We start from the raw sequence: 12,705 nt of genomic DNA, 5'->3' as shown, positions 1-12,705 counted from the left end.
AAGTGGGTGGCCACAGGTATTTTAAGTCATTGTATGAAGTTTTGAAATTTTTGATTTTTTTTTGAAAAAATTCAACAAATTTCCTATTTTCCTGAAATCTGAATTTTTTTATTTTTTGGAAATTGTGATGAATTTTTCTAGAATTTTTCAATTTTTTTTGGATTTTTTGAATTTTTTTGAGATTTTTAGGAATTTTTTGGATTTTCTAATTATTTTTATTCCATTTCTAAAAAAATGAATTTTTGTTCCTGGAAATAGAATTTTGTGTTGTTTATCAAACAGGTTTTTGTTTCAGGAAATAGAAATTTTGTGTTGTTATCAAACGGATTTCTGTTCTAAAAATAGAAATTTTTGATCGTTATCAAACGGGTTTATTTTCTCAGAAACTCATCCTTGAACCAAAAATAGAAAAATCTATTTCTGTTTTAGAAACTCATTCTGGAACAGAATGGTTAACATTCGCTAGCTTATTTGCCCTGTTTCAAGGACTTAGCAAGCAAGCAGTCCCTGACAAAGGGGGCAGTCTCATGTTTTCTGTGAGGCCACGTGCACTTCGTGGACTACGATTTTCGGGCCCAACTTGGCTGATCTTTCTTGCAGTTGGGGTTCACCATCATCGCGTGCACTGCATGCTCCTTGCTTCCCTCAATGCTCTTTCTCAATTAGAATTCCTATACAGCATTGTGCTTGGTCTCTTTGGTGACATCCGATGAAAGCGGAACGACGCCAGGACATTGTATTTAGCCGTTGAATGTAACATAAGATGGTCCTGTGGCTCGCCAAGTCCATCCACCGAATCGTAGTGCATCGGAAAAGAAAGATCTCGGTTCAATACAAATGCGCTAGACATTGCCGGGGGAGTATATAAGAGAGTTTATTACAAGAAGATTCCCCCTTGGGAATTGCTGTTTGGTACGGTGTTTCTTTAACCATTACAACACCGGACGGACGGCCATTTTTTGATCATCTGTACTGGAGAAGCTTCTTAGGAGTTCAATCTCTGGAAATCAACCAACTGGTAAAGATCCCCTCGCCGTTGCTTCTCCAACGGGAGATTAGTCCTGTGCATTTCAATCAGCAAAATCATTTGACAGTTTCCTCTTTCCTTCTAAATGGAAAATGTCAAGAATTAGCAATATGAAAATAAGGCTAAAAAGCAATATGAAAATAAGGCTAAAAAGAAGATCACCTTCTCATCTCCATCTCGGAATAATCGATATCCGCAATGATAATGGCCTCCTCGTGCTCTGTTGTCGCCAAAACTTGTCCAAACTATCACATGAAATCTTCCCAGTCAGCTTTTTGTGGCTTCTTTTGATGGTTCATAACTAAAACCCCTTACTTGAACCCTACTGAGAAGTATACACTTACCGGTCCAATCAAAGTGGAGTGCCCCCAAGCCACATAACCAGCCCCAGCATCCCGAGCAGGTGAACAAGTTGCAACATACAACTGTCATTCATCGATATAACTGGTTAACTAAAAAACATCCTAAATTTAATAGAAAAACATACCGACGTTCAGATATAGGAGTTCTGAGAAACATGCCACTCATTGAAGTCAGTGTTTTGGTCAAACAAGAAGCAGATTACAAGTTGCCAGAGACACGAAAAAAACAGCATCACTTTGAGAAGTCACAACCATGATGAAATCTCCTGAATAAAGTACTAAGCATTTTTAGTTGAGACAAAAGTACGATTGGGTCAAAATTCAGAAAGAGATGAGAAACATTCAATATTTTATTTTAGAGGATCCCAAATCATGATACTGACTGCATATCACATTTTCCCCATCATATTGACATTGATGCTCTGTATATTTTGTTGATATCTTATGTAGACACAGAAAGGGAAGAACTTGTGATGCCATGGCAAGAGAATTCTTTCCAGATGAAAAATGAGCAAAATTTATCATTGAAAAAAAAAAGGGACAGACATGACAACTATGGAAGTAAGACATAACGAAAAGTTTTTTTTTTTTTTTGGTTGCACACCATTATACTGAGAATTTTACAAATCATACTATCAACTCTGCCAATTGAATCCAGGACAAGTATGGACATTTTATGCTTTTCAAATGAAACAAGTAATCTTTCAGAGACCAACAAAAAGAAATCAGGTTAAAGGACCTCCCCCACTCTGGCAATAAATAACGTTGCCAAGGTCCAGGGAAATGCAATGACCTTAATTTGAAATATAGAAATAGCATGACATTATTGTATTGCTTCTCATTAGCAAAAGCAGATCATTCCCATCCAGGAATCACTCCCACTAAGCTCGTAATTGATCTGATGCACCAACAGGAGGCAAGTAGTCACTTATGAGCAATAGGGCTTTTATTGCAAGAACTAGTAATATATACAACCATGCCATCGAGCTCATTGCCAAGAAACCTAGGATCAAGTCCCATTACTATACCTGATTATCTACAGCCCTGCACATTATGAAAAAACAGAAGAAGAAAATCAGTAGAATGATCACTATAGTCATAATAAAGCTAAATATGACATGGACCACATTGTCAAATGTGAAATCATATGCAATAAGATAATCCTAAATATTACAACAGTGAAAGCATTTAATAATGTGTTGAAGACTTGTCAGTGCGCCACCTTTTCTATCATTAAAACTAAGTATCATCTAAAGATGATGGCCAAAGAATAGATCATTGCTGATAAAGGATGCAAAACTAAAAATTGGCATAATCTCAAAACAGATGTAAAACCAAATGTTGCAGAGCATGCGATCTTTCTTCAATCTCCAACACAAATTTCCCTGCTATTCAGGGTAACAAGCCATAAAAAACATGATAAAGAAAAAGAAAATTCATAAAAATGGCACAATAACAACTTCAAATAGCATAATAGTGAAAAGAGGTTCTTGGGTGAAATGTATAATTACCTAGCTCTCTGGAGTAGCTCCCAATGCAATGGTCCAGTGGTCATATTAAAGGCCCCAGGATAGCAAAGCAAATGAGCACCTATGCAAACAAGTAACAGTGCAATTCAAGTGTATGGAAAGTTCAAATCACTTCTGAACCCCATCTACATGATAATAAAAGGAAAGACAATTCCAGAATGCGCTACAAACTAGAATACCCACACTATGGGGATATTATCTAACAACCTAGATCCATTTATGCAGAATAGAACACCAAGAGTTCAGCATCATATAACTTTATTATCAATGTATCAGTGCAAATATATTTAGTAGAATGATATTGTCGATAAAAGGCCAGTTAGCAACACCGATAGCAAACCTCATTAATCTAGGAAAGAAACTCAAAACAGTTTAATAGTGGAGGAGGCAAAACTCGCTAAGTAGGACCTCTATATTGCAAAGAGATACCTTCTATACAAAAAGCAATGGAGGACATATAGCAATATCGTAAAAGCATTTATACAGCTAAGCCCCCTTTGTGCAAGGCTTAGTTTGCTGATGTTCAACTTAAAAATCATCGGAAGGGATAAAACGAAAATAAATCAAAGGAAAACAATCCAAAGGTCCACCACTTAAGACACACATGTTTACTGCCAGAAATCTTCTTACTTTCGAACTGCATAGACTGGGCCAGTGGCAGGCCCAGCACCAGTATGCAGTCAACATTGTAGGAAATGCAAAATAGACAAAGAGGAAATGAAACCTACCTCTTGCAGCATAAATCATTGCCAATTCCTGAAACCGAATATCATAACAGATGCCTATACCAATACGTCCAACATCTGCATAGAGCCAAAAAAGAAAAAAGAAAAGAAAACAACTTAAACAACAGATAGAGCTATCAAAAACCATTAAACATAGATCTGTGTGAACATTTGGGCCTACTTAAGAAAGGAAAACAAGAAAGGGTTCATTTCCATATTCAGGTGAGCAAAATTCAGCAAAGATAATCCACTTATCAATACACTCTCCGCAACACTACCGATCTTCAGAGTCAAGTTCCAAATTCGGCATTTACATTACATATTAGTGTAGATGAAAGCACAGTAACATTATGCTAGCATTATCAAGATAAATCTCATGTAAGGTCTAGTATTATTAAATCAGTCAATCATGCACAATGATTCACCTTGTATTTGGGGGAAAATATAACCCTTCGCTAATCACAAGAGAGTTTATGACATGCAGCACTTTGAGGATACTCATAATGCGAACATAGATTTATATATAGCGAATAACTTATGAAATGACCTTGCATCTGAAAAACTTCAAGTTTAAAAGTTATTCTCATTTACTGATTTACATGATGAAACTTTGAAGAACTTCACAATTCCAGCAATACAAGTGAATATAACCAACCATAATGAGTACAAACATGATATCTAGAATTTCATAACAGAACTCATAGGCAAAGGAACGTTTTATCATATTAAATTTCAAGACGTGCTTTACCTGTGTCCACTATTGTTGGAGTTTCTCCTGCCGTGAGAGTCTTTGACTCCATAAATGTGATCTTCCCAGGTATATCAATATCAAAAAGATGTATCTGCATCCAATAACCATGTCCACAATTTGATTCAAGAACTAGTGGCATGCTGTGGTAAAGCGAAAAGGAAAAGAAAAAAGAGAAAAAGAACTAGCAGCAACAAGATGGTTTCCCACAACATATACAAGATTTGGCAGAATTTGATCATAGGACATCAAAGCATCACAGTCCGGTCAACTCCAAAAATTGACAAAAAAATGAATTCGTAATTTGATTATTTGTGTGACCCTTCAATTATTCTACCTAAATGGTGTCTATGTTGCACGATCTATTTAAGCTGACAAAAGGTCCACAGTCCTGATCCAATACTGTACATTCATGCAAGTGACCGTTTTATATTTCTATACAGTACAGCCATACAAAGACTTTAGGACCAATTAAGCTGGTGACTACCTTTTTAATCAATCATATCCAACTTCCTCCCAGACCAGAAGACTCATGCAAATAAATGTTCCATACATAGTTACTTAAGGAAAGAAAAGTCACCTTGCGGTGCTTGGCTTTCAGCACTCCATCGGAGCCAAAAACACAACAAGTGTTGTACAATCGATCACCACATCTTTCTGGGATTGAACCACCCACTATGGTAACCTTCAGGGCCTTGGCAGCTTCAGATAACATAGCAGTTGAAGGAGATGAACCTCCATCAATGTCCTCAGCATAAACAGGGAAGCTATCATTTGAATAGGGACTGTTCCATATTTCCTGGTACAGAGTGCACAAAATCATGAGGCAAGCTGCGTGATTTTTCCCTCCTTTTTTTTAGAACATTGCGGACTGCAAATAATGGCTGATTTTATTGGAAGACAAAGTTTGCAGTATGAAAACATAGCCATTACATAAGCATCAATAAGAACTTGGCCACAGACAGTCACCCAAAACTGATGAAACAAACATGTGCCCGCTCAAGTTGCTCCTATCTATTCTTTCTTCTAGCGTACGCCTCCACCAAAAGGGCATTTGATAAGGTATACAAAGTCTTTGTAAGCCATAAATTACCATTTTGCAATCAGGAGGCACATCCAAACTTTCCGCAGCTACACGAAAATGCTCAACGACCCTTTTCATCCAACACAGGCTACATTTACCTAAACATCTACTAAGTCTACCTAGTGCAGAGAGACTCACGGGCAAGAGAACAAGCTGAACGCCCTTGTCAACGGCCTTGCGAATCGCCTCACGAGCATGCGCAATGTTCCTCTCCTTATCCGCCGTCACCGAAAGCTGGCACAGCCCGATCTTAAACTGAAATCACAACACCCCAAAAAAGACGTCAAATTTCGAGGTCACGTGATGATCAAAGTCGAGGGTGTTCGAGCCCATGCCTTGGCGAGGGGAGGATTGGGTAGAGGGAGCGCCGGCGGAGCCCTCGCCTGCTCGGGCTTGAAGGAAGCGGCCATGACGGCGGCGGTGGAGAAACCGGAGGTCCCGATTCGGAGGCCGACACGGCGGTTCGCGGCGCGATCCGGGCCGCTGGCTCCGGCGCCGACAAGGAAGCTGGAACGGTGGAGAGGCTTCGGGAGGAGGAAGGCGGAGCGAGAGAGCGAGGCTTTGTTGTAGCAGAGGAGTGACGAGAGTGACGCTGACGATTTCATCTCTCTCCGCTGTCTCCCTTTGTACTTTCGCTTTCTGGTCCATTGATTGCTGGAGGAAGAAGAAGACTTTCGCTACGGCGTCGTTCGGGAGATGAAACGGAATGTCGTTTCTTTTCGAGGTATGCAAAGGAATCGGGAATCGTCCGAAACGGACCGAACTGGATCCCAATTTTAATTCACTTTAACTGATGAATACTGATCTGGTTCCCGCTTCCAATAGTTGTATTACTCATCTGGATTGGACTGGTATATATACATTAATTGATAAATGTAATTTTATAGAGATTGATGATTGATTTTATGGACCTACCTAGGAACCATACCGGACAGGATCGGTGGTCTGGTTCCCGGGCGGTTCTCGATTTAAATTTTCCTGAACCGGTTTTTAGTGAACGATTCTCGGTTCCAAAGTAAGAACTGCCCATCCAGACTATGATTCTTTCTTTCCTTTATTGCTTTCATATGAGTTTTCCATCCTGGAAAATAAAATTCAATATGAAGAAGTTATTTATGAGATACACTGTATTTTTCAATTTAATTTTTAAATTTACATCAAGCAGATTGCATTAGTTATTAATGAGTCATGGCTAAAATAAAGAGTATAGTTTTGGTATAAACTGTTATTCTTCTTTTTGTTGTTGTTCAAATTAACTGACTTTATTCAATAAGTTTGAAATTTACTTAATGAGATGAGTAAGTTTAAATTATAAACAATATCTAGTGACAAGATATATTTTCCTGTTTGATGTTACCATTTTATTTTAACGAAATAAGATATATCTCTTTAATTTTCACTCTGATCAATTTTACGGTAATATCTAAATGAAGCAAATTTCTTTATGAAAAGAAGTTTATTCATGTGATGAAACACACCATACTTCAAATAAAAACTCACTACTTACTTAATCATGACATATATCTCGTGCGTAACTTTTTTCTCAATGTTCTACTACAATGAATAATCGAAAATAACGTATACACTATTCTCATGATGATATATGCTATCATTTTTACTTTTAGATATTATAAGTTCTTTTCAAAAGAAATATTTTTGAATCACACGATTACGAAACTCAATTATTACACGTGAATACAAATTATCAGCCGAACATTGCGCACCAATTTGGACACCTAGAAGAATTGACAAAATTATATATTTATTTGCACTTCATAATTAATAATTAATAACGTTGAAAAACATAAAAAAGGGGAAATTCTCGGAAAATGTCCAAAGACTCGCTGCCGTGGGACTCGAACCACCTGATCGAAACTCAAAACTTTCGGACCGAAATGAAAAAATAACCGCTACTGTCTCAACGGTCGTTAACCGCCTCTTTCCCGCCCTTTTTCCATTCCACTCGCACCTCTTGGAACAAAAACTCCTAGTCACTCACCAATCTTCGATCACTCTATTTGATTATAAACACAGAACAAAACGTCTCTCCCTTCGTAGAGATCCTCTCAAGCACCGGCAAAACGGTGCTCGAGAACGACTCGCCATTCGCACGATACAAGCTGCTCCGGACGGTCAGTCATGCATGGCGGATCCGAAGGCGGCAGCGCCGGGCAGTGAGTCCGACGATGACCTGTACGGTGACGACTATCTCAAGTATCTCCTCCTGAACCCCGAACCCGGTCTCGAGGACGATCTGCCGCCGTTTGATCCGCAACTTGCTGCAAAGTCCAATGAGAACACCCCTCTGCCCGACGATGGGATTGGGGATCCGGACCCATTTGACGATCCCGCCGTTTGGCACATGTTTAGTGGACAGCGTGGTAGCGGGAATGATGGGGCCGGTTTGTCCCATGCGGGTCCCTCGGGGACGAGCAGTGGCGGCGCTGAGGATTGCTACTATCCACAACCGGAGGATTGGAACTATTTCGTGCCGAGGCTGCTCGCGAATTGGCCAGCGCCGCCGCTTCCATACAATTGCAGTTGTTGTCATGTGCTTAGAGAGATCATTCATACTCATGGTGCGTTCGATTACTCTTTCAATGGGGTAGAAACTTTTCTTGATGATTAGTCTGTGTGAGTAGTTCAGGTACGGTCGAACACAGTCGACAAGTTCTGGGATTGATCAGGCGCTGATGGTTTTTGCTATTTACTAATACTTTTTGCAGCGACACTTCTAGTGTTTGTTGTTCGAATGTTGTGTTATTTGCTAATTTCTATTGCAGCGACACTTTCTAACATAAGTTCTTTGAAAATTTTTAGTGGAAACCCATCATACCACAAAACTCGAACTCCATGGAAGAGTTGGTATGGTCAGTCACGCGATTCTGGACACTCAGCACAATCCTGGTGCGATACCATCCAACGGCAACCATCGGTATCAAATGTTTGAGTAAGAACTTCAATTAATCTTTGCCCTTAAAAAATTAGATGACAATTCTTTTTTTGGAAATCGGAGTTCTGAATATGTATCGTGCAGCAATATAGTCCTGTCTTTCTTGCTTCCATTTCAGTTTTTGCAAGAAAAGCATACAGAATGTGAAGGATTTTCTGCAGCAATACTGTGAGGGAAGGAGGCTGGCTGGCTACATCATGTACCAGGATCCGCTTGCCATGTTCTACGAAGCTGTGTGCGTGGGAATAGATTTCAATGGCAATGTAAATGCCGATTATTTTCAACTACCTCCGCCTCCGACTGTTTCAGGTGATGCACATGTATTCGCACTTCTTCGAGTTACAACATTAAAAGCCTCACATATGTAATTAGATTCAAGTTCCCATCAATCTTTTGAATGACTTGAAGTCGTAGAACGTGTTTTGTTTATTGATTCGTATTTTTCTTTGTTTGAAGCAGAGAATCCCCAGCAAACGGAGAAGCCAAAACCGAAGAAACGACAGGCGAAGTCTCTGAAAACCGGGCTTGCAGCACAGGTTATTGCTTTTCTAGAATTATATACTGTGTATGTGTGTTCTGTACAGCCTTTTATGCTACGACAAACAATCATATTTCTTAATGAATCTCTCTTATGACTGTTGTATATAAGTGGAACCGATATCCGGAGTTCTGTTCTTCGCCAAATTATTCTCGCAAACAGTTTTTGCGTGGATTCTGTTGAAATATATATTACTCCATCAATCTTTTACACTCTAGGACTTGGCCTTTAGAATAACGAACTTGTCGCTTGCATTGAACTCATCTTTTTCGTCCATTATTCTAAAACGGCTGTATTTATGTGCTGAGATTAGTGCAGAGGGAGAGAGCGGGAAAGATGACGCTGGGAGATGTCGGAGGTTACTTTCATCTTCCGATCGAAAAGGCTTCTGAAAGATTGCGTTTATGTCCTACCGTTGTCAAGAAAATTTGCCGAAAAGGTGGAGTGGGACGGTGGCCTTATAGAAAGGTTAACTCCCTTTTGTTTCTCTTGGTTCTCGAATTGATATTTGCCCTTCCAAAAATTTTCCACTTCAGCCAAATCTCGGTTTTCTGCAGGTTCAATGTATCGAGAGAAAGATCTTGGAATTAAAGGAGCAGCTAAAGAGAGAAGACGAACCGAAAAGGAGTCGCACCCAAGCAGAGATCGAGGAATGGCAACGAAAATTGGACAAGATCCGCTACGGAGTTGCTAGAACAGAGTAGTACGACGTTTACTAAGTCGGATATATTCTTACGCTGCAGAGACTTCGAGACCTTGATGAGTCTTATGCTTTGGTCTTTCGGCACATTTTTGTTTGTGTACAGTGGCGCCGTGAGCGAAGCGAGGACGAGACTGCTACTCTTTCGTGCTTTTTACTCAATCTGTGATCAGAATTTCTTGTTAAGCCTCGAAAGAGTAGAGAACATTTTTTGTGTGAAATTCTGTACGGTCTCTATTCGGCTGTTGGTGCAGCACAAGTTGGTCAGGTCTACTATTATAATTTGTAACCTAACTTAGCCGGCTCGCTTGTCATTATTCTAATTAATTAAGTACATGACTCTGTTACCATATGGCATAGGAAGAGTCTCCAAGCTGTTGAGAGAATATATGATCTGGACGTGAAATCCTAGACACAGACCTTGGAGTGTTCGTACATCCTCACAAACTTCTCTAGGACAGACAGCGAAACCTCTTCTAGGATATAAACTGCGTGAATAGTGTTTCCATGGAGAGGTACTGGCGTGTTTTTGGAAGGAGAGACAACATGGGCAGCACTCAGATGACGGTGCTGTGCGTGAAACGGGTGAAGCAGGAGGTGCCGGAGGACTGGGATGAGAGCATGCCGCTGCCTGGGGACATCATCGAAGGGTTTGCGGAGGATGACGCGGATGTGTTCGTGCTGACCAAGGCCCGGTCAGAATTCAACTCGCAGCTCGGCAAGATCAGCCAGCAGGCTGAGACTTTGTGGGTGAAGGTGAGGAGGGGTGACCGTGTGATTAAGCTCCAAGTGCGCATCGTGCCTCTTAAGGGCGCGATGCTCCAGAGGAGGTTCACAATCCAAGCTGCTACGGACGATAGACGTGGTGGTTTTAGGGGATTTAAACCTGGAACAATGTACTGAATTGCTAGGTAGCTGGTGCCTTCTTTCCTCAATCTACCTTCACTTGATGTTATGGGTTTAGACATTACGAAAGATGTGGTGAGTGCCAACTGCCAAGTAATCTCACGAAAGAGATTTTGAGTTGTTCTTCAAACAATAGAATTTTGACACATCATTTACTGAACGTGTTGAGGACTGAAGTCTTAGTATCTCTAGTTGTACTCGATTGGTTTTACTTGTTCAAAGTTTCCCTCTAGAGATGATAAAACATAAGCCTTCAGACTGAAACTTCACGATAGTAAATCACGGAATGCTTTTGCTGGGCAAGAGGTCCGGGAGACAAAATCAGGAAGATGAAAGTCCATCAATTATGGTAGTTCAAGATTAATTTCAATGTGCTGCAAACATTCATCCAGACAATGGTCCTGCTAGGATCATGGCTGGTAGATATTACCTCATAGAACATTCATTTGAACAAGCGTGGGTGTTATATCGTGCAAAGTGATAAGATGAGGACTTTCCATCTGACGATGCAGAAATGAGCAGGCGGGTGGTGAACGTGGACACGGGAGGATTCAAGAAGAAAGGAATGCGATATGACTGGAAGACGAAAGTCGGGACCTATTTGCCTGATCAACGGTGTTCGGTAGTTTGCTCCATTCTGTTAATGCCTCTGCCAGGTGCACACACCATTGAGGCCACCACAACTCGGTCCATGGCCTGGTTCTCTGCATCAGTTTCCTCAGGAATTCCTCTCATCTTTGTCAACATCCAAACCGAACAGATCGTCACATCGGTAAATTCTCTCTTCCATGAAGATTCTTCGCCAAGCTCTTGAGATCTGTTCATAATTTAGCTCCTTCATGTCAATATAGCTTTTAATTCTTGGCATGGTGAGTAACTGATTCCTGTCTTTTCCTCACTAAGGGCAAGAATATCCCCACAGGAAAAGAAATTAGTTTGTGGAAGCAACATAACCAGACAATGACTGTCCAAATGGTTCATGCGATAAGATTATGGTTTTTACCGGGAATTGCAGAGGTTTCAGTAGAACTAGTCCCCGAACCCGGAGAAACACGGTTCGGAATGGACATCAAACGAACTAATCGTCATAATCACAGAAATAACATTTTATTAGCTGATATTCTTGCAGAAATTGATCTGACTTGTTCCCCCGCACAGGGCTTCATCTGCATCTTCGCCGTGACCAAAGGATCGGCAGCCGATCGTGCCGGGCTTGGATGCATCCACGAGGAGGCCCATGCAGCTGGGCACCTGCTTGTGGTCTCGAGATTAGAAGGCAAAAGCCTGCTGCCTTCAAATGTGTGCTATGAAGGGCTAATATACTGCTGTGAGCACAGTGACATCAGAGAAGTCCTCACCGCAGCCATCGACACGATGGATAGGATCAAAATCCACAACATGGGTTGGCCCAACCAAACGCGCCTCAATACATCCCCAGCGATGGGCGCGGCGGCTCTCCGTCCTCCTAATGTACATTGTTCACCTCCTCTGCTGCTAAAAAAATGAAAGTTAATATAAGGATTATGCGCCAACAAATTTTTTACACATGTTATGCAAGGAAGAATCGAAACATTCTCAAGAATTCTTTGCCATGTTTTCTGAATGCGGTGGAGCCAGTGATCCGAGTATGTAACATGCTTAATTTTGTCACATGACTTGGTTTTCTTGCTCTTTCTTTCTGGGAAGGAACTTAACAGGTCAAATTGGTTCGGACAATTTTGGCTTTCCCTTCACCGATTTATGATCATTTCTTTTTGCTTATCACACCTTCAAATGTAAATTAATCTTTGCTACTATTTTGGTAGGAAGGCTAATCGTAAATGCGCTCATGACAATAGTGCTCATTTCAAGCATCTTCCTAACACAATCCATAAAGTTGCAGGCTCAAATAAGACTATAACAGAAGTTTTTGAAGTTGGCATGCTGTGTTTAGGGAATTGGGGGATACACTTGTGGACCAATTTCGATTTGCATTGGTCTATGTAGGTCAAGTTCACGTATTCATACATGTCCATATTCGAAAGAAAATAAAAGGAATGATGTTGATATATCTCTGATTGCTTGGCGAAGTACCATAGAAAATTATGGTCATTGATCTTAGTCAATCATGTCTAACATTGTGTGAAGGCCTCG

The 12,705-nt window shown here is 40.6% G+C and overlaps 3 protein-coding genes across 3 annotated transcripts; 2 read left to right on the top strand and 1 right to left on the bottom strand.

Annotated features, from left to right (window-relative positions):
- Positions 1-788: 788 nt before the first annotated feature.
- Positions 789-6,118, bottom strand: LOC115671278 (omega-amidase, chloroplastic). Its single transcript, XM_030592801.2, has 10 exons — positions 5,811-6,118; positions 5,614-5,730; positions 4,972-5,190; positions 4,392-4,485; positions 3,647-3,721; positions 2,901-2,979; positions 2,418-2,433; positions 1,372-1,452; positions 1,190-1,272; positions 789-1,061 (listed from the first exon to the last, which is right to left on the bottom strand). The coding sequence occupies exons 1-10, from the start codon at positions 6,078-6,080 to the stop codon at positions 986-988; spliced, it is 1,110 nt and encodes a 369-aa protein (XP_030448661.1). The 5' UTR covers positions 6,081-6,118; the 3' UTR covers positions 789-985.
- Positions 6,119-8,284: 2,166 nt separating this feature from the next.
- Positions 8,285-9,646, top strand: LOC115671330 (uncharacterized). The gene is made up of 5 exons (XM_056320796.1): positions 8,285-8,425; positions 8,547-8,737; positions 8,888-8,964; positions 9,280-9,434; positions 9,524-9,646. Exons 1-4 carry the CDS (start codon positions 8,343-8,345, stop codon positions 9,304-9,306), a joined length of 378 nt encoding a protein of 125 aa, XP_056176771.1. The 5' UTR covers positions 8,285-8,342; the 3' UTR covers positions 9,307-9,434; positions 9,524-9,646.
- A 1,440-nt stretch (positions 9,647-11,086) lies between these two features.
- Positions 11,087-12,078, top strand: LOC115671332 (uncharacterized). The gene is made up of 2 exons (XM_056321060.1): positions 11,087-11,344; positions 11,476-12,078. Exons 1-2 carry the CDS (start codon positions 11,087-11,089, stop codon positions 12,076-12,078), a joined length of 861 nt encoding a protein of 286 aa, XP_056177035.1.
- The last annotated feature ends 627 nt before the right edge of the window (positions 12,079-12,705 follow it).

Source organism: Syzygium oleosum, unplaced genomic scaffold, assembly GCF_021117445.2.
Source record: "Syzygium oleosum isolate NSW1041296 unplaced genomic scaffold, Sole_v2.1 Sole_v2.21, whole genome shotgun sequence".
Classification (NCBI taxonomy): Eukaryota; Viridiplantae; Streptophyta; class Magnoliopsida; order Myrtales; family Myrtaceae; genus Syzygium; species Syzygium oleosum.
This window is presented reverse-complemented; position numbering and strand designations above follow the sequence as displayed.

Coding starts and splice junctions, on each gene's coding strand:
- LOC115671330 (XM_056320796.1), top strand. CDS start 8,343: ATGGTCAGTCACGCGATTCTGGACACTCAGCACAATCCTGGTGCGATA. Junction 8,426..8,546: donor CATCGGTATCAAATGTTTGA/GTAAGAACTTCA, acceptor CTTCCATTTCAG/TTTTTGCAAGAAAAGCATAC. Junction 8,738..8,887: donor TCCGCCTCCGACTGTTTCAG/GTGATGCACATG, acceptor TGTTTGAAGCAG/AGAATCCCCAGCAAACGGAG.
- LOC115671332 (XM_056321060.1), top strand. CDS start 11,087: ATGAGCAGGCGGGTGGTGAACGTGGACACGGGAGGATTCAAGAAGAAA. Junction 11,345..11,475: donor CCGAACAGATCGTCACATCG/GTAAATTCTCTC, acceptor TTCCTCACTAAG/GGCAAGAATATCCCCACAGG.
- LOC115671278 (XM_030592801.2), bottom strand. CDS start 6,080: ATGAAATCGTCAGCGTCACTCTCGTCACTCCTCTGCTACAACAAAGCC. Junction 3,722..4,391: donor TCCAACAATAGTGGACACAG/GTAAAGCACGTC, acceptor GGCTCTATGCAG/ATGTTGGACGTATTGGTATA. Junction 2,980..3,646: donor AATGATTTATGCTGCAAGAG/GTAGGTTTCATT, acceptor TTGTTTGCATAG/GTGCTCATTTGCTTTGCTAT.